A 22697-nucleotide genomic window follows, 5' to 3' on the forward strand; every position below is an offset into this window, starting at 1 on the left:
CTCTCCAGAGGAGAAGTGAGCTTTGGGAGTTTTCTCACAGTACTGGCATGGTATATCCAGGAGTATGATATGCTATTTGGGACAAATATAAGCATCTTATCTTTCTTTTTTGATAGGTATCTTTCACTGAGGCTCCTGTAGCCTGATTGGCTCTTGGAACCCTCAAAAAAGGGCTATTGTGTTAGTGATTGTTTCTAAATTCACTTCTCCATTAAAGAGTGAAGTTCTGATACTTCCTAATGTACCATGTTGCTGAAGTCCTGTACTCAGTACTAATTATGTTCATTAAAATTTAAAGTATATTTACTTGAGTGTAGTTTGTGAAAATTTATTTTGTATCTTTCAGTTATGTCTTCTGAAGGGACCCAGGGTTTGTTGCCAAAGCCATACATAGAGGATTCATTGTACAAGATGCTACTGGTAAGATATGGAAGGTGTGGCCCAAAAATGAATATTTAATGAAAGATTGGAAATGTTAGCTCAAGTGTAGGTCAGAAGATGTTATGATGGACATAGCAAAACTGGGGCTATTACTTTTAATAATATCCTTGTTTTTGAAAATAAGTCAAATATATAAAACATCTTGTTAGAATTACCTCTTTAAATCCATTATGTTTTGAGAACAGTATCCTAAACACAAAGAGTCAAAACAATTATTTTTTTCAAGCAAGGGGACAGAGAGACAGAGAGAGGGACAGATAGGGACAGACAGACAGGAAGGGAGAGAGATGAGAAGCATCAGTTTTTCGCTGTGGCACCTTAGTTGTTCATTGATTGCTTTTCCATATGTACCTTGACTGGGAGGCTGCATCTGAGCCACTGATCCCTTGCTCAAGACAGCAACATTGGGCTCAAGCCAGCGACCATGGGATCATGTCTATGATCCCTCGCTCAAGCTAGCCACCCTGCGCTGGAGCTGCTGAACTTGCACCCAAGGCAAATGAGCTCATGCTCAAAACAGTGACCTCAAGGTTTTGAACCAGCATCCTTTGTGTTCAAGTCCAATGCTCTATCTACTTCACCATCACGTGGTCAGGCTCAAAACAATTTTTTTTCTTTTTTTTTGTTTTACTTTTTGTATTTTTCTGAAGCTGGAAACGGGGAGAGACAGTCAGACAGACTCCCGCATGCGCCCAACCGGGATCCACCTGGCACGCCCACCAGGGGCGAAGCTCCGCCCACCAGGGGGCGATGCCCTGCCCCTCTGGGGCGTCGCTCCGCCGCGACCAGAGCCACCCCAGCGCCTGGGGCAGAGGCCAAGGAGCCACCCCCAGCGCCCGGGCCAGAGGCCAAGGAGCCACCCCCAGCGCCCGGGCCATCCCCGCTCCCACGGAGCCCCGGCTGCGGGAGGGGAAGAAAGAGACAGAGAGGAAGGGGGGGGGGTGGAGAAGCAAATGGGCGCCCCTCCCACGTGCCCCGGCCGGGAACTGAACCGGGTCCCCCGCACGCCAGGCCGTCGCTCCACCGCCGAGCCAACCGGCCAGGGCCTCAAAACAATTTTTATATTTATACATACCTATTCTCTGAAAGGAAATTGGCAAAATCTGAAGAGTTATCTTGTTAGTATTACAAATAAATACTCATTGGGACCAGGCAAAATATAGTATTGGTTTAAACAATGGTTCAAATCAAATGTTTCTGAAAATCAGAGATTAAAAATGCAAATGGAAATTCTAAAGGGTATCATTTTGAGAATCTCTTTTTTTATTTTTAAATTTGTTTTTCTTAAGTGAGAAGCAGGGAGGCAGACTGACTCATGCAAGCACAGTATCGGCCAGCCTCCTACTGGGTGATACTGTACCCATCTTGTGCTGTGGCTCCACTGCTCGGCATCTGAGCTTATTTAGCACCCGAGGCGAGGCCATGGAGCCCTCCTCAGCACCCAAAGCCAACTTGCACCAACTGAGCCATGGCCGTAGGAGAACAGGGAAATAGAAGGAACAGGAGGAGAAATGGAGAAGCAAATAGTTGCTTCCCTTGTGTTCCCTGACTGAGAATCAAACGAGTACATCCACATGCTAGGCAGATACTGTACCACTGAGCCAATTGGCCAGGTTCGAGAATCGCTTAAATAGGAATTCTTTATGCTTTTACTTTGAAGTAACCCCTCCTAGATCCAAAGTCTGTATTTAATACACTTGGCAAGGTTTTTATGCCAATACCATGGTTCAGAAGGTTTCATAGAATAGGTAATTGGGAAAATTTTTTTTACATGTTTAATGAAATTAGAGCCCTCACTAATGGCCTTTATATTTTTAATGATTACCAGATTACATGTAATGAAGAAAGAAGTAATCAGTTTAATGAATCTTGGAACAACTTTTACCAGTGGTCAAATTCGAAAAGCTATTCAAGAACTACCTTTTCAGAGAACCATCATAAAAGTAAGAATGTTTTTAATCGAACCTCAAATCTCAATACACATCAGAATAGTTATATTATAGAGAAGACAAACCAAAATAGTGAATGTAACAAATCTTTGAGCCAATATTTCAATATTAATCAATTTGAGAATATTGATACTGGGGAAGAAGCTTACAAATGCTGTCAGTGTAGGAAATTCTTTAGTCATTTATCCAGTTTAAAGAAACATAAGAGAACCCATATGGCAGACAAGTATTACAAATGTAAAGAATGTGACAATACTTTTACTTTCCATTCACAACTTACTGTCCATGAAAGAGTTCATACTGGTGAGAAGAAATACAAATCTGAAAAATGTGACAAATCTTTTATTCTGCATTCTAAACTTACTAAACATAAGAGAATTACTACCAAAGAGAATCCTTACACGTGTGAAATATGTGGAAAAGCCTTTAATAAGCGGTCCAACCTTACTGAACATGAGAGAATTCATACTGGAGAGAAGCCTTACCAATGTGAAATATGTGGCAAGACCTTTAGTACACGCTCAAAACTTACCCAACATGTGAGAATTCATACTGGAGAGAAACCTTACAAATGTGAAATCTGTGGCAAAGACTTTACTACGTGGTCAAGACTTTCTCGACATACAAGAATTCATACTGAAGAGAAGCCTTACAAATGTGAAGTCTGTGGCAAAGCATTTAAGCAGCAGGTAAAACGTACTAAACATGAGAAAACTCATACTGTAGAGAAGCCTTACATATGTGAAACATGTGGCAAAGCCTTCAGGTATTGTTCGGATATTACTCAACATGTAAGAATTCATACTGGCGAGAAGCCTTATAAATGTGAAATATGTGGCAAAGCCTTCAATCGGTGGGCAAGACTTACTGTGCATGAGAGAATTCATACTGGCGAGCAGCCTTACAAATGTGAAATATGTGGGAAAGCCTTTCATTATCCTTCAGATATTACTAAACATGTGAGAATTCATACCGGCGAGAAACCTTACAAATGTGAAATATGTGGCAAATCCTTTAAGCAGCGTTCATATATTACTACGCATGAGAAAACCCACACAGGAGAGAAGCCTTACAAATGTGAAATATGTGGCAAAGCCTTAAGTAGGCGGTCAACACTTACTCAACATATGAGAATTCATACAGGAGAGAAGCCTTACAAATGTGTAATATGTGGCAAAGCCTTTAGTACGCGATCAAGACTTACTGAACATGAGAGAATTCATACTGGAGAGAAGCCTTACAAATGTGAAATATGTGGCAAAGCCTTTCAGTATCCTTCAGATATTACTAAACATGTGAGAATTCATACTGGTGAGAAACCTTACAAATGTGAAGTATGTGGCAAAGCCTTTAGTACGTGGTCAATACTTACTCGACATAAGAGAATGCATACTGTAGAGAAACCTTACAAATGTGAAGTCTGTAGCAAAGCATTTAATCAGCTGATAAAACGAACTAAACATGAGAAAACTCATACTGTAGAGAAACCTTATAAATGTAAAGTCTGTGGCAAAGCATTTCGTAAGCTGGGAAAACGTACTAAACATGAGAAAATTCATACTGTGGCAAAGCCTTTAGGTCTTGTTCAGATTATACTCAACAGGTGAGAAGCATTACAGATGTGAAATATGTATCAAAGCCTTTAATTGGAGTTCAGTAGAACATGCTACAATTCATACCAGAGAGAAGCCTTACAAACGTAAACAATGTTGCAGAACTTTTATTCAGTATTTATAACTTATTCAACACATGAGAATTCATACCAGAGAGAAACATTAAATGAAGAATGTAGGAAACCTATTAGCTGGAACTACAACCTCTATTCTATATCAGAGAATGCAACTGACTAGAAATTTCATCTTTGTAATAGATGATGGAAGACCTTAGTTCAAAATACACACTTCAAAATCTAACCCAGAATTTCTGCTGCCCAAGTGACCATAAAGATGTATATACATGTGGAAAAACTATTGAATTGAAATCCAGTTGGAGGCCCTGGCTGGGGGCTCAGTGGTTAGAACTTTGGCCCTGCGTGCAAATGTCTTAGGTTTGATCCCCATTCAGTACACACTGGAGAGGCAATCATCTGCTTCCTTTCCCTTCTCCCCCTTTTGTCTCTCTTCCCCTCTCACAGCCAGTTGGCCAGTTGGTTCCAGAATTGGACTCAGACACTGAAAATAGTTTGGTTCATCCAAGTTCCAGCCCTAGGTGCTGAGGATCACTCATTTGGTCAGTGTTAGCCCCTGGGCAATGAGTATACCTTGGTGGATTTGAGCATCTTCCCCAGACTGAGGTTACCATGTAGATCGGGGTCCCCAAACTTTTTACACGGGGGGCCAGTTCACTGTCCCTCAGACCGTTGGAGGGCCAGAGTATAAAAAAGCTATGAACAAATCCCTATGCACACTGCACATATCTTATTTTAAAGTAAAAAAACAAAACAGGAACAAATACAATATTTAAAATAAAGAACAAGTAAATTTAAATCAACAAACTGACCAGTATTTCAATGGGAACTATGGGCCTGCTTTTGGCTAATAAGATAGATGGTCAATGTGCTCCTCTCACTGACCACCAATGGAAGAGGTGCCCCTTCTGGAAGTGCGGCGGGGCCAGATAAATGGCCTCAGGGGGCCACAGTTTGGGGACCCCTGGTGTAGATCCTGGGAGAGATACATGCAGACACCTGTCTTATCTCCCCTCCTCTCACTAAAAATAAATAAATAAATAAAATCTGAAATATCACTGAAGATCAGTCTGTAAGTAATAGTTTTCACTTATTATTCCAAATTATAATATTATAGGTAATAATTTAAATTGTAAAACTTAGTTAACTTTCTTTTGATTATGCTTCATTATATCATGGGTTGGATGTTTAAATATATCATATATCATTATTTAGAATCAATTTTCTCTTATGTTGACATTATTTGAGATATTGTGACAAAATATATTAAAGTGATTCTACTCTCACATCAGTTGCTGCTGTGTTTTTATTCCTGGTGTGTTTGAGAAATTGTGGGTGGTTGTTGTAGAGGTCTATGACCTCTTTCTATTCATTTGGTTTTAGTCATATCTCCTTGTTATTGAAGATTAGGGACATGGTCATGTACAGTGTCTGAAGAAAACCTAAATGGAGGTGTTTGTGGTTCACTAGAAACTTTGATTTAAATCATCACCATGAAGGTGTTCAGAGCATCATTATTGGCATTAATGTAAGAGGGAGGACATTTAAAAAAGAAGATGAAGGCACATTGCCTGACCTGTGGTGGTGCAGTAGCTACAGCATAGATGTGAAACGCTGAGGTCTCAGTTTGAAACCCTGGGATTGTCTTGTCAAGCCATTCAAAATGGAACTATTTCTAGTTGATGTATCCCACTCTTCCCCACCCCTTTCTCTCTCCTCTTGTTTAAAATCACTAAATCTAAAAGAAAAAAGAAGACTGAATTTTAAATCTTATTACCAGTTGCTTTTGTGTCTGTGTGTGTGACAGAGACAGTGAGAGACATGAAGAGAGACAGATGGAGAGGAAGGTAGAGAGATAAGAATGATAATTATTTGTTGCAGCACCTTACTTGTTCATTGATTGCTTTCTCATCTGTGCCTTGACCTGGGGATCTATAGCAGATCGAGTGATCCTTCCTCAAGCCTGCAACCTTGGGCTCAAGCTGGTGAGCCTTGCTCAAACCAAATGAGCCTGTGCTAGACCTCAGGGTTTCGCACCTGGTTCCTCTGTGTCTCAGTCCCATGCTCTATCTCAGTGGTCCCCAACCTTTTTTGGGCCACAGACCGGTTTAATGTCAGAAAATATTTTCACGGACTGGCCTTTAGGGTGGGATGGATAAGTGTATCACGTGACTGAGACAAGAGTCAAGAGTGGGTCTTAGACGGATGTAACAGAGGGAATCTGGTCATTTTTTAAAAATAAAACATCATTCAGATTTAAATATAAATAAAATGGAAATAATGTAAGTTAGTTATTCTTTCTCTGCGGACCGGTACCGGTCTGCAGCCCGGGGGTTGGGGACCACTGCTCTATCTAGTGCGCCACCGCCTGATCAGGCAGTACTTTTTCTCTTGATGTTATATGTTTGTATACTGAAGTAAAAAACACGGGAAAATTGAAATGTATTTCATTAAATGTATAGAGTTTTATGAAATGAATAAATATTACAAGCATAGTTCCATAAAGTTTTTTTCACCTATGAAGGGAATGCACATTATTATAGGTGCATAGAATATGCTCTTGTGCACTGAACATTAAAAAAGAGTAAGGAATGTAAATTTTTAATTTCCACAAAGGCCAGCTGCCCAGGCAGGCACCTACCTTACAGAGAACTGTGAACACAAGTGCCATTTTAACTACTAATTTGTGGAACTCAACAAAAAAGTATTGATCAGTTTTATAGAACCGGTGCAAGAGCCGGCTGAATCCCACCACGGTGTTTGTCCCTGTCTCTTTCCATCTCTCATTTCTCATTAAAAAAAAATTATATAGATATATATATATGCATATACATATATATATGTATATGTATATATGTAAGGTGACCAATCGTCCTCCATTAGGGAGGACAGTCCTTTTGTAAGTTCTGTCCTCCCTCGAAAAGTGTCCTCCTACATGTCCTCCTTTTTGATATTGGAAGACTAATCTGTAAATGTCCGTACTCGATCGATGCAGTTGATCCATTGCGTGAGATGTGACGTATTTATATCCAAATGAGTTTTTTCTTACACTTATTAAAAATAAATAGGCATGTAAGCATAATTACAATATAAAATATTACAAATGTTTTTATTATGCATTTATATTATATTTTTGCAATGAATAAAATGTTTCTTTTATTTATGATATTTTCAAATTTTGTCCTCTTTATAGTAAAAAAAGTTGGTGACATTACTATATGTATATATGTGTTTGGCAAAGATCCAGTTGAATCAAGAGTTATAAATTTAATTTTGTAAAAATAAAATTCACGCCCTGGCCGGTTGGCTCAGTGGTAGAGCGTCGGCCTGGCGTGCAGGAGTCCTGGGTTCGATTCCCGGCCAGGGCACACAGGAGAAGCGCCCATCTGCTTCTCCACCCCTCCCCCTCTCCTTCCTCTCTGTCTCTCTCTTCCCCTCCCGCAGCCAAGGCTCTACTGGAGCAAAGTTTGCCCGGGTGCTGAGGATGGCTCTATGGCCTCTGCCTGAGGCGCTAGAAATGGCTCTGGTTGCAACAGAGCAATGCCCCAAGATAGGCAAAGCATCGCCCCCTGGTGGGCGTGCTGGGTGGATCCCAGTCGGGGAGTCTATCTGACTGCCTCCCCGTTTCCAACTTAAGAAAAATACTACAGGCCCTGGCCAGTTGGCTCAGTGGTAGAGTGTCGGCCTGGCGTGCAAGGGGTCCTGGGTTCAATTCCTGGCCAGGGCACACAGGAGAAGCGCCCATCTGCTTCTCCACCCCTCCCCCTCTCCTTCCTCTCTGTCTCTCTCTTCCCCTCCCACAGCGAGGCTCCATTGGAGCAAAGATGGCCCAGGCGCTGGGGATGGCTCCTTGGCCTCTGCCCCAGGTGCTGGAGTGGCTCTGGTCGTGATGGAGGGACGCCCCGGAGGGGCGGAGCATGCCCCCTGATGGGCGTGCCGGTGGATTCCGGTCCTGTGCATGCGGGAGTCTGACTGTCTCTCCCCGTTTCCAGCTTCGGAAAAATACAAAAAAAAAAAAAAAAACCTACAAAAAAATAAATAAATAAAATTCAAATTTTAATAATAATGATGTGGGGAAGTCAAACAGAAGAATAAGGAAAGTCTATATCCAGCGACAGCAGCTGGAGGAGAGCTCAGGTAGCTCCTCTATCCCGCCCCCCTCCAATGAGCTGTCTTGACAGAGGCTGGTAACTTTTCACTCCCTCCCTAGGCAGAAAACAATTCAAAATCTGACCTCAAACGTCTTTTAGGTCGTACGCATGCGCAGCTTCTTAATGAACCTTAAACGGCAGTAGAAAAGGTCACGAGGCTGGGGTGCAGGTGACGGGATTCCTGGTTTAAGCCAGACCCTCCCCGTTCCTATAGTGGGGAGCCAGGGACCTTGGAGTCATGTCTGTGATCCCACCCTCAAGCAGGGGAGCTAGGTTTCCTGGGTCCTGAGTTTCCCAGGCAGAGATGCGCTATCAACTGCCCAACTCCCTAGTCAGGCCCAGAGAACTCTTAAAAATATAATGTGGCAAATATCTTATACAAAATACAACCCATGGAGGGTCATCATAATATGAAGTGCTGAAGGAAATCTTTAAATTTTAGGAATAGTGATATGGGTAAGTCAAACCAATAAACAAGGCAAGACCATAACCAATGAGAGCAGGTAGAGTGGAGCCCGCGCCATGCACGCGCCCCTCTCCCTTCTTCTGTCAGTCACAGACCGCCGTGTGTCCCGCCCCGCCCATTGAGAAAGCGCTCGCTCAGGGGCCAATCTCCAGCCGGCTGTTGAGGCAATACGCACGCGCAGCTTTTTAATTTTTTTTTTATTATTTTACAGAGACAAAGTCAGAGAGAGTGATAGATAGGGACAGACAGACAGGAACGGAGAGAGATGAGAAGCATCAATTATCGGTCTTTCATTACAACACCTTACAGCGGGCCTTCAGCAGACCCAGTAAACTCTTGCTTGAGCCAGCGACCTTGGGTCCAAGCTGGTGAGCTTTTGCTCAAACCAGATGAGCCCACACTCAACCTGGCCACCTCGGAGTCTCGAACCTGGGTCCTTCACATCCCAGTTTGACGCTCTATCCACTGCGCCACCGCCTGGTCAGGTTTACAGCGCCTGTGTCTGTGGAGTCGCAACGGTTAACCGTTCTTCCCGGTGTAAACCGGTCCCCATTCCTGCACGCTGAGAGCCGCTCCCGAGCCCCCAGGGTGAGTGCGGAGTCTTCGCTGCGGAGTGGGGGCTCCGCGTCGTTTCCGGAGAAACTCTGAGGCCGGCCCGCCCCGTGTCCCCCCTCCGTTGGGCGTGGGACCCACTGCCGCGGGGTTTCCTGCCTCGGTCCTGAGGGGGCAGCCCCCTCCCCCGTGCTGTTTAAAGTCCGGGGAGACGAACAGTGTGTGCCCCTCCACCCCCCTCTCTCTCCTCTCTCTCTCTCTCTCTCTCTCTCTCTCTCTCTCTCTCTCTCTCTCTCGGCCAGTAGAGCCGGGACTGCCCCTCCCCCCCCCCCGCCTGGGGACCTGCGGACCCCCTCCTGAGACCCTGTAAAGCCAGTATTCACGGCCAGGGCCACCACTACAGCAGCCCAGCCCATGCAGGTTCGCATTGGATTCCGACAGTCAGTAAAGAAACAACGAAGCCAAGAACTGATGGGCCTTCATCTTTAATCCTAGCTTGCACCCGGTGGGCAAGTAAAAACACACACTGGCTCCAAAACCCAATCACATTCAGTGCTCACAAAGCTACTGATTTATCTGAGTTTCCTAGAATCAAAGGTTTCTAGCTCACCAGACTTATTCTCTTCAGTTCCCCATCTCCTTCCTTCTCCAGCGTCAAACTGCACAAACCGGCATCTCACTCAGCACTCCGCCATCTTGGCTGCTTCTCCTGGCCTCCTCCACGTGGCCTTTCTCTGCTCTCTGCTCTCTCCTCTAATGATAATCTCAGGAACCAAGAGCGCAAGCTCCCACTCCGTCCCCATTTTATAGTGTAGAAATCCAAACCCTTAATCCAATATACAAAATAGGGAAGTCTCTAATACAAAGTCACTTCTCTGAGGCATGATTGGATTGTACCACCCCACATCAAAAAAGGGTGGGAAAGGCTTAATCCCAAAACCAAGCCCCAGGCTACAACGATCCTGCCTGCCCCCCAACACACATTAATATCACCTGGGCAACTCCCCGTGGGCAGCGTTACAAAGTGAGCATAATACATTTTATCTGCCCAACAGACCCCACCCCATTTAATAAGAGGCCCCGTGCAGGAAGAGCATACTGTCCATGAGGCGGGGATTTGGGGCGAGAACGCGGGGTCCCCAGAAGAGCCCCTGGCCCGTGCGGGGAGGCTGTGTGGGAGCGGCAACAGGCCCCAGGGACGCGCAGAGCTGGGCTGGGAGGGGTCGGGACGGAGAGAGACACGGGAGGGGAAGAGAGGTCAGCGAGGGGCCATGAAGAGATGGCAACGTGGGGGTGCGGGGGGACGGGACTGCGACGGGGAGAGTGACAGTAACCGGGGAGAGGAGCGCGAGGGGAAGAAAGGGGAGAAACCCGAGGAGAGGGAGGGGCCCGGAGAGAAGGGCGCAGGGAGGAGGCTGGGGACAGAAGTGGGGGCGCAGGACAGGGCACTTCAGAAGGAGGGAGTGGCTCAGAGGAGGAGAGCTGCGGGCGAGAAGGAACAGAAAGGGGGATTTAGGGATGATGGAGCCGAGGAGGAAACAGCTCGGAGGCAGCCTGCGGGGCGGGGGTGGGGCTTGTGTAACAGGAACTGGAGAAACTGGGGTTACTAGCTAGGGTTCGGGAGAACAAAGACGTCCACGGAGATGGGAACAGTCGCACAGACTGTTTAGATACAGCGTCTATATTGGAACTAGGTTTACAGAGACTCTCGGAATAGGTGTAGGGCAGGAATAGGGAAAGGGGAGGACGCGTGGCGGAATGGGAGCAGAAACACAGGAAAGGACGATTGTGCAGAGAAGCAAGGAAGACACAGAAACGGGGCTATAGACGAAACTACAAAGAAGCAGGAGAAGGGGAACCCTGACTTGATGAGTGTTGAGCCTGTGGGATGTGAATGATTAAGGGGTGATACATGGGCTATGGGTTTATAATCTATTCAATAGTTACTGAAGCCCTGGCCGGTTGGCTCAGCGGTAGAGCGTCGGCCTAGCGTGCGGAGGACCCGGGTTCGATTCCCGGCCAGGGCACACAGGAGAAGCGCTCATTTGCTTCTCCACCCCTCCGCGCGCGCTTTCCTCTCTGTCTCTCTCTTCCCCTCCCGCAGCCAAGGCTCCATTGGAGCAAAGATGGCCCGGGCGCAGAGCATCGCCCCTGGTGGGCGTGCCGGGTGGATCCCGGTCGGGCGCATGCGGGAGTCTGTCTGACTGTCTCTCCCTGTTTCCAGCTTCAGAAAAATGAAAAAAAAAAAAAAGTTACTGAATTGTTTTGGTTAAAAGGATTGAAATGAGAATGACCAGTCCCAGTTTCTAAGGCTTGTGAGGATTATTTGTTTTGAGTTTCAGCCCTTGTAAACAACGAGGGGCGGGACTTGTGCTTCAGTGATGGGTCTCATTTTCTGAGATGGCCAGAGGGGGATCTGGGACAAGAAATAACTTGAGTCTCAGCATGAGACAGGCATTGTGAGAATAAATTTAGAGAACACTCACCATGTCCCAGGCACTGCTACACTCTCTTTGTGAATGGTAACAATTCATCTTGACCACAGCCTTGTTAAATCAGTTCAGTTACTCTCTCCATTTGACATATGAGAGAGCCCAGGCCCTGAAAGGTTAGGAAACTTGCCTTCAGTGGAAAGGTCGGAAATCAAGCCAGGCAGTGTGACCACCAACTCACACCTTAAGCTGCGTTGCTCTGGGGCGGTAGGGGTCACGCAGGTAGGCACATGGTTGGAGGGTAAAGAATGGAGACTTCAGGTGATGGGGTGGGGGGGGGTGATTGGGAGAGCAGGACAGAACTTATGACGATGCCAGGATTTCTGCCCCGAGCAGCTGGGAAGTCCGTGCCCTTTGCTGGGCTGGGACCTGCGAGAGAGAACAGGTGCTGGGGGAGGGGGCGCGCTGGGACTGAGGGGCCCCATGGGCAGACGTTCAGGTGGGTTTTTGAACGTGCGCATTATGGTTCCATTACACTTGAGGAGGAGATCCTGGCTGGAGACGCGGAGTTGGCCGTCATCAGAAATGCTTTGTTCTTTTTACTGATTGCTGAAGCTTTGGTAAGGACTAGAGACCTTTCAAAGATGCTTTGGTTTCATTATGTTTGACTTCTTTTAGAAAAATTGAATCTCTTATCATGACTTAATGTATTCACTCCCTTTCTCTTCTCACATATATGGGTATATATGTATGTATGTATGTATATAGAGAGGGGAGAATAGCTATAGATAATAGTGGTAACACCTACATGGTAGATATATCAGGTCTACTGGAAAGTTCTGTCCGTTTCTATCACAACAAGTTTCGACACGTAAACACATGTTTATTTGGCGCATGTGTGCCTCTCTATTTTTATCACTTAAGTATACATACTGACGTAGCAAATTAACTAAAACAAAGTAGATTCACGTTAGTCTTATGTGTGAAGCGATAGTGTACCCATGGCTACTGATAAAGTTCATTTATGCCACTGTAATTTTTACGAATTTCAACAAGGAAGAAATGCTACAGAAGCATGTAGAAATTTATTGAAAGTGTTTGGTGAAGGTACAGTTTCTGATAGGACATGCAGAAGATGGTTCGAAAAATTCGAAACAGGTGATTTTGACCTTTCTGATAAGCCACGTTCTGGGCGACCATCTTTGATCGATGATGATGTTGTTAAGACCATGTTGGAGCAAGATCCTTTACTGACAACATCGGAGATCGCAGAAAGGCTTAATTCAGCTCAGCAAACCATTTCGGACCATATTCGGAAGATAGGATTTGTGTGGAAATATCCAAGATGGGTGCCACATGAATTAAGTCAGAAGAATTTGGATGATCGAGTCGTCATATGCACATCTCTGCTTGCTCGGAATAAAATAGAGCCCTCTTGAACCGGATGATAACTGGGGATGAAAAGCGGATTACCTAGGAAAACATCGTAAGGAAAAGGGCACAATGTGAACCCGGAAAACGTAACCCTTCCACCTCTAAACCAAATTTGACTCTGAATAAGAGAATGTTGTGTATATGGTAAGACATTCGAGGACCAATACATTATGAGCTTTTAAAACCGAACAAAAAGCTCAATTCGGAGAAATATTGTCAGCAACTGGATAATTTAAAGACAGCAGTCCAAGAAAAGAGGCCGGCAATGTTCAATAGGAAGAACATCATACTGCATCATGATAATGCCAGGCCACATGCTGCTTTGGGGACTCATCAAAAAAAATGCAGAACTAGGCTGGGAAATTCTGTCGCATCCACCATATTCCCCGGACTTAGCACCCTCCGACTATCACTTGTTTTTGTCCTTACAAAATTTTTTGAAGGGCAAAAAATTCAAAAATGAAGAAGACATCAAACAAGCACTGGTTCAATTTTTCGCATCAAAAGATAAAACATTTTTCAAAAATGGGAGATACAAATTGCCCTCACGCTGGCAAGAAATCATTAATAATAATGGCAATTATATTATTTTTATTTATTAAATTTAACGCAGTGACATTGATAAATCAGGGTACATATGTTGAGAGAAAATATCTCTAGATTATTTTGACATTTGATTGTACTGTATACCCCTCCTCCAAAGTTAAATTGTCTTCTGTCACCTTCTATCTGGTTTTCTTTGTGCCCCTCCCCTCCCCCAACCCCTCTCTCCTTCTTCACCCCATCCCCCCTAGCCCCACCCCCCACCCCTGTTGCCATTACATTCTTGTTCATGTCTCTGAGTCTCATTTTTATGTCCCTTCTATGTATGGATTCATCTTAGTTTTTTTTCTGATTTACTTATTTCACTCCGTATAATGTTGTCAAGGTCCATCCATGTTATTGTAAATGATTCGATGTCATCATTTCTTATGGCTGAGTAGTATTCCATATTATATATGTACCAAAGCTTTTTAATCCACTTGTCCTCTGACGGACACTTGGATTATTTCCAGCTCTTCGCTATTGTGAACAATGCTGCCACAAACATGGGGGTGCATTTCTCCTTTTCCAGCCGTTCTATGGTGTCCTTGGGGTATATTCCTAAAAGTGGGATAGCTGGGTCAAAAGGCAGTTCGATTTTCAGTTTTTTGAGGAATCTCCATACTGTTTTCCACAGAGGCTGCACCAGTCGGCATTCCCACCAGCAGTGCAGGAGGGTTCCCTTTTCTCCATAACCTTGCCAGCACTTATTCTGTGTTGTTTTGTTGATGAGCACCATTCTGACTGGTGTGAGGTGATATCTCATTGTGGTTTTAATTTGCATTTCTCTAATGATTAGTGATGTTGAGCATTTTTTCATATGCCTGTTGGCCATCTGTATGTCCTCTTTGGAGAAGTGTCTATTCATCTCTTTTGCCCATTTTTGGATTGGATTTTTTGTCTTCCTGGTGTTGAGATTTACGAGTTCTTTATAAATTTTGGTTATTAACCCCTTATCAGACGTATTGTCAAATATGTTCTCTCATTGTGTAGTTTGTCTTTTTATTCTGTTCTTATTGTCTTTAGCTGTGCAAAAGCTTTTTAGTTTGATATAGTCCCATTTGTTTATCCTGTCTTTTATTTCACTTCCCCGTGGAGATAAATCAGCAAATATATTGCTCCGAGAGATGTCGGAGAGCTTACTGCCTATGTTTTCTTCTAAGATGCTTATGGTTTCACGGCCTACATTTAAGTCTTTTATCCATTTTGAGTTTATTTTTGTGAGTGGTATAAGCTGGTGATCTAGTTTCATTTTTTTGCAGGTAGCTGTCCAATTTTCCCAACACCATTTGTTAAAGAGGCTGTCTTTACTCCATTGTATTTCCTTGCCTCCTTTGTCAAATATCAGTTGTCCATAGAACTGTGGGTTTATTTCTGGGTTCTCTGTTCTGTTCCATTGATCTATATGCCTGTTCTTATGCCAGTACCAGGCTGTTTTGAGTACAACAGCCTTGTAGTATAACTTGATATCAGGAAGTGTGATACCTCCCACTTTATTCTTCTTTTTTAAGATTTCTGAGGCTATTCGTGTTCTCTTTTGGTTCCATATAAATTTTTGGAATATGTGGTCTATATCTTTGAAGTATGTCATTGGTATTTTAATTGGTATTGCATTGAATTTATAGATTGCTTTGGGTAATATAGACATTTTAATGATGTTTATTCTTCCTAACCATGAGCACGGTATATGCTTCCACTTGTTTGTATCTTCCTTGATTTCTTTTATCAATGTTTTATAATTTTCCGAGTACAAGTCTTTAGTCTCCTTGATTAAGTTTACTCCTAGGTACTTTATTTTTTTGGTTGTACTTGTGAAGGGGATTGTTTCCTTAATTTCTCTTTCTGACTGTTCATTGTTGGTGTATAAAAATGCCTCTGATTTCTGAGTATTGATTTTATATCCTGCCACTTTGCTGAATTCATTTATCAGGTCCAGTAGTTTTTTTGACTGAGACTTTAGGGTTTTCTATATACAATATCATATCATCTGCAAATAATGATAGTTTTACTTCTTCTTTTCCAACTTGAATGCCTTTTATTTCTCCTTGTCTGATTGCTGTGGCTAGGACTTCCAGGACCATGTTAAATAAGAGTGGTGAAATGGGGCACCCCTGCCTTGTTCCTGATCTTAAGGGTATTGCTTTTAATTTTTGCCCATTGAGTATGATGTTGGCTGTGGGTTTGTCATAGATGGCTTTTATCATGTTGAGGTATGTTCCCTGTATTCCCACTTTGCTGAGAGTTTTGATCATGAATGGGTGCTGGATTTTATCAAATGCTTTTTCTGCATCTATTGAAATTATCATATGGTTTTTCTCCTTCTTTTTGTTTATGTGATGAATCACATTGATTGATTTACGAATATTGTACCATCCTTGCCTCCCCAGAATAAATCCCACTTGATCATGGTGTATGATTTTTTCCATATATTGTTGATCCGGTTTGCTAATATTTTGTTGAGGATTTTAGCATCTATATTCATCAGAGATATTGGCCTATAATTTTCTTTCTTTGTGTTGTCTTTGCCTGGTTTTGGAATCAGAATTATGCTCGCCTCTAAAAGGAGCTTGGAAGTCTTCCTTCCTCTTGAATTTTTTGAAATAGTTTGAGAAGGATAGGAGTTAGTTCTTCTTTGAATATTTGGTAGAATTCCATTGTGAAGACATCGGGCCCCGGACTTTTGTTTGTTGGGAGTTTTTTGATAACTATTTCGATCTCATTTGTTGTAATCGGTCTGTTTAGGTTTTCTGATTATTCCAGATTGATTTTTGGAAGATTGTATGTTTCAAAGAACTTGTCCATTTCATCTAGGTTGTCTAGTTTTTTGGCATACAGTTCTTCATAGTATTTTCTTACAATATTTTGTATTTCTGTTGTGTCAGTTGTTATTTCTCCTCTCTCATTTCTAATTTTATTTATTTGAGTCCTCTCTCTCTTTTTCTTGGTGAGTCTACTTAAAGGTTCATCAATCTTGTTTTCCTTTTCAAAGAACCAGCTTCTAGTTTCATTGATCCTCTGTATTGTTTCTTTAGCCTCTATGTCATTTATTTCTGCTCTGATCTTTATTATTTCCTTCCTTCTACTACATTTGGGCTTTACTTGCTGTTCTTTTTCTAATTCTTTTAGATGCAGGGTTAAGTTGTTTATTTGAGCTTTTTCTAGCTTCTGAAAGTGTGCCTGTAGTGCTATGAACTTCCCTCTCAGCACTGGTTTCACTGTGTCCCATAAATTTTGAGTTGTTGTATGCTCATTGTCATTTGTTTCTAGGAATTTTTTTATTTCTTCTTTGATCTCATTCTTAATCCATTCATTATTTAACACCCTGCTATTTAGTTTCCATGTGTTTGAGAATTTTTTAGCTTTTCTGCTGTGATTCATTTCTAGTTTCATGCCGTTGTGATCGGAGAAAGTGCTTGATATGATTTCAGTCTTCTTAAATTTGTTGAGAGCACTTTTGTGCCCTAACATGTGGTCTATCCTAGAGAATGTACCATGAGCACTTGAAAAGAATGTATATTCTGCTGCTTTAGGGTGAAAGGTTCTGAAGATATCTATTAAATCGAGTTGATCTAGTGTTTCGAATAAGTCTGCTATTTCTTTGTAAATTTTCTTTCTTGAGGATCTATCTAGTGATGTTAGTGGGGTATTGAAATCCCCTACTATTATAGTATTGCTGTTGATCTCGCCCTTTAAATCCATCAAAGTCTGTTTTATATATTTGGGTGCTCCTATATTAGGTGCATAGATATTTATAATAGTTATATCTTCCTGTTGGATTACTCCCTTTATCATTATGTAGTGGCCTTCTTTATCTCTTACTATATCCTTTGTTTTAAAGTCCAATTTGTCTGATATAAGTATTGCTACCCCTGCTTTTTTTTTCATTTCCGTTTGCATGAAATGTTTTTTTCCATCCTTTTACCTTCAATCTATGTGTGTCTTTTGTTCTAAGGTGTGTCTCTTGTAGACAACATATGTATGGGTCCTGTTTTCTTATCCACGCAGCTACCCTATGTCTTTTGATTGGATCATTTAATCCATTTACATTTAAGGTTATTATTGATATGTAGTTGTTTATTGCCATTTTCTTCTTTAAAGGTGTATTCCTTTTTTTGCTATATTGTTTTCCCACTTTGATCTGTTTACAACAGGCCCCTTAACATTTCCTGCAGCATTGGTTTGGTTGTAATGAATTCCTTGAGTTGTTTTTTGTCTGGGAAGCTTTTCTCCTTCAATTTTAAACGATAGCCTTGCTGGATAAAGTAGTCTTGGTTGTAGGTTCTTGTTCTGCATTACTTTGAATATTTCTTGCCATTCCCTTCTGGCCTCAAGTGTTTCTGTTGAGAAGTCAGATGTCATCCTTATGGGGGCTCCTTTGTAGGTGATAACTTTTTTTTCTCTTGCAGCTTTTAATATTTTCTCTTTATCGCTTAGCTTTGGTATTTTAATTATAGTGTGTCTTGGTGTAGGTTTCTTTGGGTTTCTCTTTAATGGAGTCCTCTGTGCTTCTTGGACTTGTGAAAGTTTCTCTTGCATTAATTTAGGGAAATTTTCAGCTATGATATGATTGAACAACATCTCTATTCCTTGTTCCTTTTATTCTTCTTCAGGAACCCCGATGATGCGGTTGTTATTTCTCTTCATGTTGTCACAGAGCTCTCTAAGAGTTTCCTCTGACTTCTTGAGTCTCTTTTCTCTTTTCTTCTCTGCTTTCATGCCTTCATTCCAGTTGTCCTCTAACTCGCTGATTCGATCCTCTGCTCTATCTATCCTGTTTTTAATTCCTTCCATTGTGGTCTTTATTTCTGATATTGTATATGTCATCTCCGACTGATTCATTTTTATACTTGCTATTTATTTAGGTGTTCGTAGTGACCATCCATTGTTGTTCTAAGATCCCTAAGCATCCTTACAATCATTATTTTGAATTCTGCATCTGGAAGTTTGATTATTTCCATATCACTCAGTTCATCTCCTGAAGGTTTCATTTGGATTGCACTTTTTTGTCTTCTCATTTTTGGCATTTTGTTTGTAGAGTTGATTGAGTGTTGTCTGCCTCCAGTTTTCAGTTGTGTTATTTCTAGGTCTTCTTGGGTTGGTATCAGCTATTATTTGTAATCCACTTTCGGATTTGGGCAGCTTTGAAGTCTTGATTTGTTTGTTTTCTTTTTTTTTTTTTTGTATTTTTTTGTATTTTTCTGAAGCTGGAAACGGGGAGAGACAGTCAGACAGACTCCCGCATGCGCCCGACCGGGATCCACCCGGCACGCCCACCAGGGGGCGACGCTCTGCCCACCAGGGGGCGATGCTCTGCTCCTCCGGGGTGTCGCTCTGCCGCGACCAGAGCCACTCTAGCGCCTGGGGCAGAGGCCAAAGAGCCATCCCCAGCGCCCGGGCCATCTTTGCTCCAATGGAGCCTCGGCTGCGGGAGGGGAAGAGAGAGACAGAGAGGAAGAAGGGGGAGGGGTGGAGAAGCAAATGAGCGCTTCTCCTATGTGCCCTGGCCGGGAATTGAACCCGGGTCCCCCACACGCCAGGCCGACGCTCTACCGCTGAGCCAACCGGCCAGGGTCTTGTTTGTTTTCTTATCAGGTGATAGTCTTGTTAACTGATCTCAGCAGGGGGCTTCCTTGAAACTGTATCCAGGAATGCTGTGGGTGTAACCTGAGACTCTGAAGGTCTCTTCCACCAACTAATCTCACTGGGGGCAGGGTTTTTTCTAGCTTCAGTAGGGGGAGGTGTATCTCAGATCTCCATGGAGCCCTGAGTTACTGCCCCTCCTCCCCACTTCTTGTTTTCAGCTGTGTCTTGTTGCGCTGATTGGAGCTGGATAGATGTCCGGAGATCTCTGATCCAGAAGCACTTCAGCTCTGTTTTGTGAAAGGTTCAGTCCCTCCCCCAGCTATGGCCGCCTCCAGCACGAATGAGTCAGCTTTTTTATTTCATTTCCTGCATTCCTTAGCCCCTCACAGTCTGTCCCTCTCCCTGTCCTTTCCACTTGGAAGATAAGCTGGTCTTTTCAACCCACCTCGCTCCCTGGTCGCCAGGTAAGTGGCTGTGAGCAGTAGTTTCTGCTCTTTTTCCTATGTGAGATCCTCTGGGCTCTTAGCCTCACCCTCTCCCCTTCCATTCCTGTAAGCAGAGGAGATTCAGGCACTCCTTACCAGGATTATTGTGGCTTCCTCTTTGCTCCTTGGTTTTTGAGAGCTGTTCTTGTAGTTCAGAGTTGGTTTTTCATGCTGATTTTTCCTAAATTGACTTGTATTCGTTTGGTGGTGAGAGCTGGGCATCTGTGCGTCTGCCTACTCCGCTGCCATCTTTTGGTAATCTCGGCAATTATATTATTTAATAAAGTTTATTAACGGTAAGAAAAATTTGTATTTTGTTTTATTCCAAAAATGGACAGAACTTTCCTGTAGACCTATATTTAAAGGAACTCTTAAAGAACACAATGAATGGGGTTTACCTTTCAATTGACATTTGAAAGAAACTTTTGATTTTTATGATAATTTTCAAGTAATGATTTCCTTACTTATGTATTGTTTTTGTTTTTGTCACAGCAGTGATGACGTGTTTATATCTGTGCCTCAGCCACCTGAGACTCATTGTCCAGTCCCCCTGACGCTCACATGGCTGAGAGCCGAGGTCACTGCAAAGTTAGTAGTTTCCCGTTATTAACAAGGGCCTAGTAGGAATTTGTGAGGAATGCAAAAACTTCCCATGTCATCTGGAAACTCCCTTCTCTGTTTCTGTTGCTTTGACAATGCAGGCTCTGCTTTTATTTTCTGGACAGCATTGTACATTCGGCCTTTGATGCGGGAGCTTTAACCAATAAGGTCTTGTTTTTATGAATATCGTGATATTCTATAGTCATGTTGCAGATGTATTCATTTTCCCATTTTGGATTTTTAAGGCAGCAAAAGAATTATCTAATCATTATATTTTTTAATTTTTATTTCTTGAATTTAGAGAGATGAAGAGGGAGAGAGAATTATTTTTCTCATCCTGTGTTTGAACTGTCTGGGTTTGAACCTGCAATCTTTGTGAATCGGGAAGATGGATGCTCTAACCTACCATGCTAAATGGCCAGGGTGATCATATTACTAATGTATGTTCAATTCAGTTAAAATTCTAAGATACAGCTTTCCATTAATGATTCATTGAAATTTAGAAGGAAATGAATAAGAAACAGATGTTCTAATTTTTTATTATTTATTTTTATTATTATAATTATTTTTAATGTGAGAAGCAGGAGGCAGACAGCCTTCCGCATGTGCCCCGACCAGGATGCACCTACAGAGGACACAAGAGGGTGATACTCTACCCATCTGGATCATTGTTCTATTGCTTGCAAATGAGCTATTTGAACTCACATTTTTTTTGGTATTTTTTTGAAGTGAGAAGTGTGGAGACAGACTCCCGCATGTGCCTGACTGGGATCTACCCTTCATGCTCACTAGGGGGCCATGCTCTGCCCATCTGGGTCTTCACTTCATGGCAACCAGACCCATTCTAGCACCTGAGACGGGGAGGCCATGGAGCCATCCTCAGCGTCTGGGCCAACTTTGCTCCAATGGAGCCTTGGCTGCGGGAGGGGAAGAGAGAGATAGAAAAGAGAGGGGAAGGATGGAGAAGCAAATGAGTGCCTCTTCTGTGTGCCCTAGCCGGGAATCAAACCTGCAACTTCCACACACTATGCTAACACTTCGCGACTGAGAACAACCGACCAGGGCTTTAGTTCTAAGTTTTAAAAATTATACTGGGTATTTCTGTCTCTACTGTGTTTATAATAGAAAGGGCATCATCCAGAAATAAATCTGTAAGATTTACAGAATTGTAAAACAGTCTTGATTTTATTGAAATGAAAGTTTTATTTATTATTATTATTATTATTTTTAATGCTAAGAAGGAAGATAAACTCCTGCATTCACCCAGGCTGGGATTCACCTGGCCACCCTGTCTAGGGTGATGCTAAAATCATGTGAAGTATCCTCAGTGCCCATTTGCAGCTCACACCAGTTGAGTCACTGGTTGTGGAAGAGGAAGAGAGAGAAGGGAATGGGTTGGGAAGAGAAGTAGATGGTTGCTTCTCATGTATGTCCTGACCGTAGATCAATCCTGGGACATTTATAAGCCAGTCCTCAATCCTCTGAGTGAACCAGCCAGGACCTATCAGTATTCAGTCGTACCTGGTTCCTATACGTATGTGTGTACGTGCATAAAATATTGTTATTTATTTTTCCTTCTTGCTTAACATGTTTTTGTTATTAGTTATAGAAACCGCTATGAACATTCATGAAGTTTTGTTATGCTCGTTGTGTAGCATACAAAACTTCAGTGGTGTAGTTTTGTAGGTATTTTAGATTTAGTTTGGAGAGAAAATTAAGGTTTACCTTTTAGTGTATGTTTCATAAAAGATTCTCATAACAAAGAAAGAATCTTGGTCTAAGATTATTTATAGCAAGTTTGTCCATAGGGTTGTGGTTCCCATGTTTCCTGGTCCATGAGAAGTATCAGTTCCATAGGTCCCAGGCTGGCTGTTCAGTTAGAGGATCTCAATATGCACCAAGGTTGCAGCTTGATCCCCAGTCAAAGCGCATATAACAGTGAAACATTGATGGGGTGAGGCAGGTAGAAGAGGGCAGAGGGAGGATGAATGGTGATGGAGGGAGACTTGGGGTGGTGAAAACATAATACACTATATACAGTTTATAAGTTATAAAATTGTGCACCTAACACCTATATAATGTCAGTAATTAATGTCACTAAATAATTAAAATGAAACAAATATCAAAGCATATAGAAAAACGTTAAAAGTAGCTCTGGCCGGATAGATAGCTCGGTTGGTTGGAGCATTTTACTGAAGCAAAGAGGTTGTGGATTCAATCCTCAGTTGTGCAATGAAGAACAGGTCAATATTTCTGTCTCTTTCTCTCAAAAAAACCAATAAATGAAATAAACATAAAGAAAAAAGTTAAAGTAAAAGATACATTTTATGATTAA

General features: G+C 42.5%; 1 protein-coding gene across 4 annotated transcripts in view; it reads left to right on the plus strand.

Annotated features, from left to right (window-relative positions):
• Positions 1-5612, plus strand: part of LOC136399242 (zinc finger protein 420-like) — a 34668-nt gene extending 29056 nt beyond the window's left edge. For 3 of the 4 annotated variants that reach the window (XM_066374241.1, XM_066374242.1, XM_066374243.1), the window contains exons 4-5: positions 347-420; positions 2270-5611. In XM_066374241.1, the coding sequence (XP_066230338.1) occupies positions 347-420; positions 2270-3997 (1802 nt within the window). In that variant the 3' untranslated portion in view covers positions 3998-5611. Of the gene's footprint in view, positions 1-346; positions 421-2269 lie in introns of all 4 variants that reach the window. The other variant, XM_066374244.1, reaches the window with a different exon arrangement.
• The last annotated feature ends 17085 nt before the right edge of the window (positions 5613-22697 follow it).

Source organism: Saccopteryx leptura, chromosome 3 (assembly GCF_036850995.1).
Source record: "Saccopteryx leptura isolate mSacLep1 chromosome 3, mSacLep1_pri_phased_curated, whole genome shotgun sequence".
Classification (NCBI taxonomy): Eukaryota; Metazoa; Chordata; class Mammalia; order Chiroptera; family Emballonuridae; genus Saccopteryx; species Saccopteryx leptura.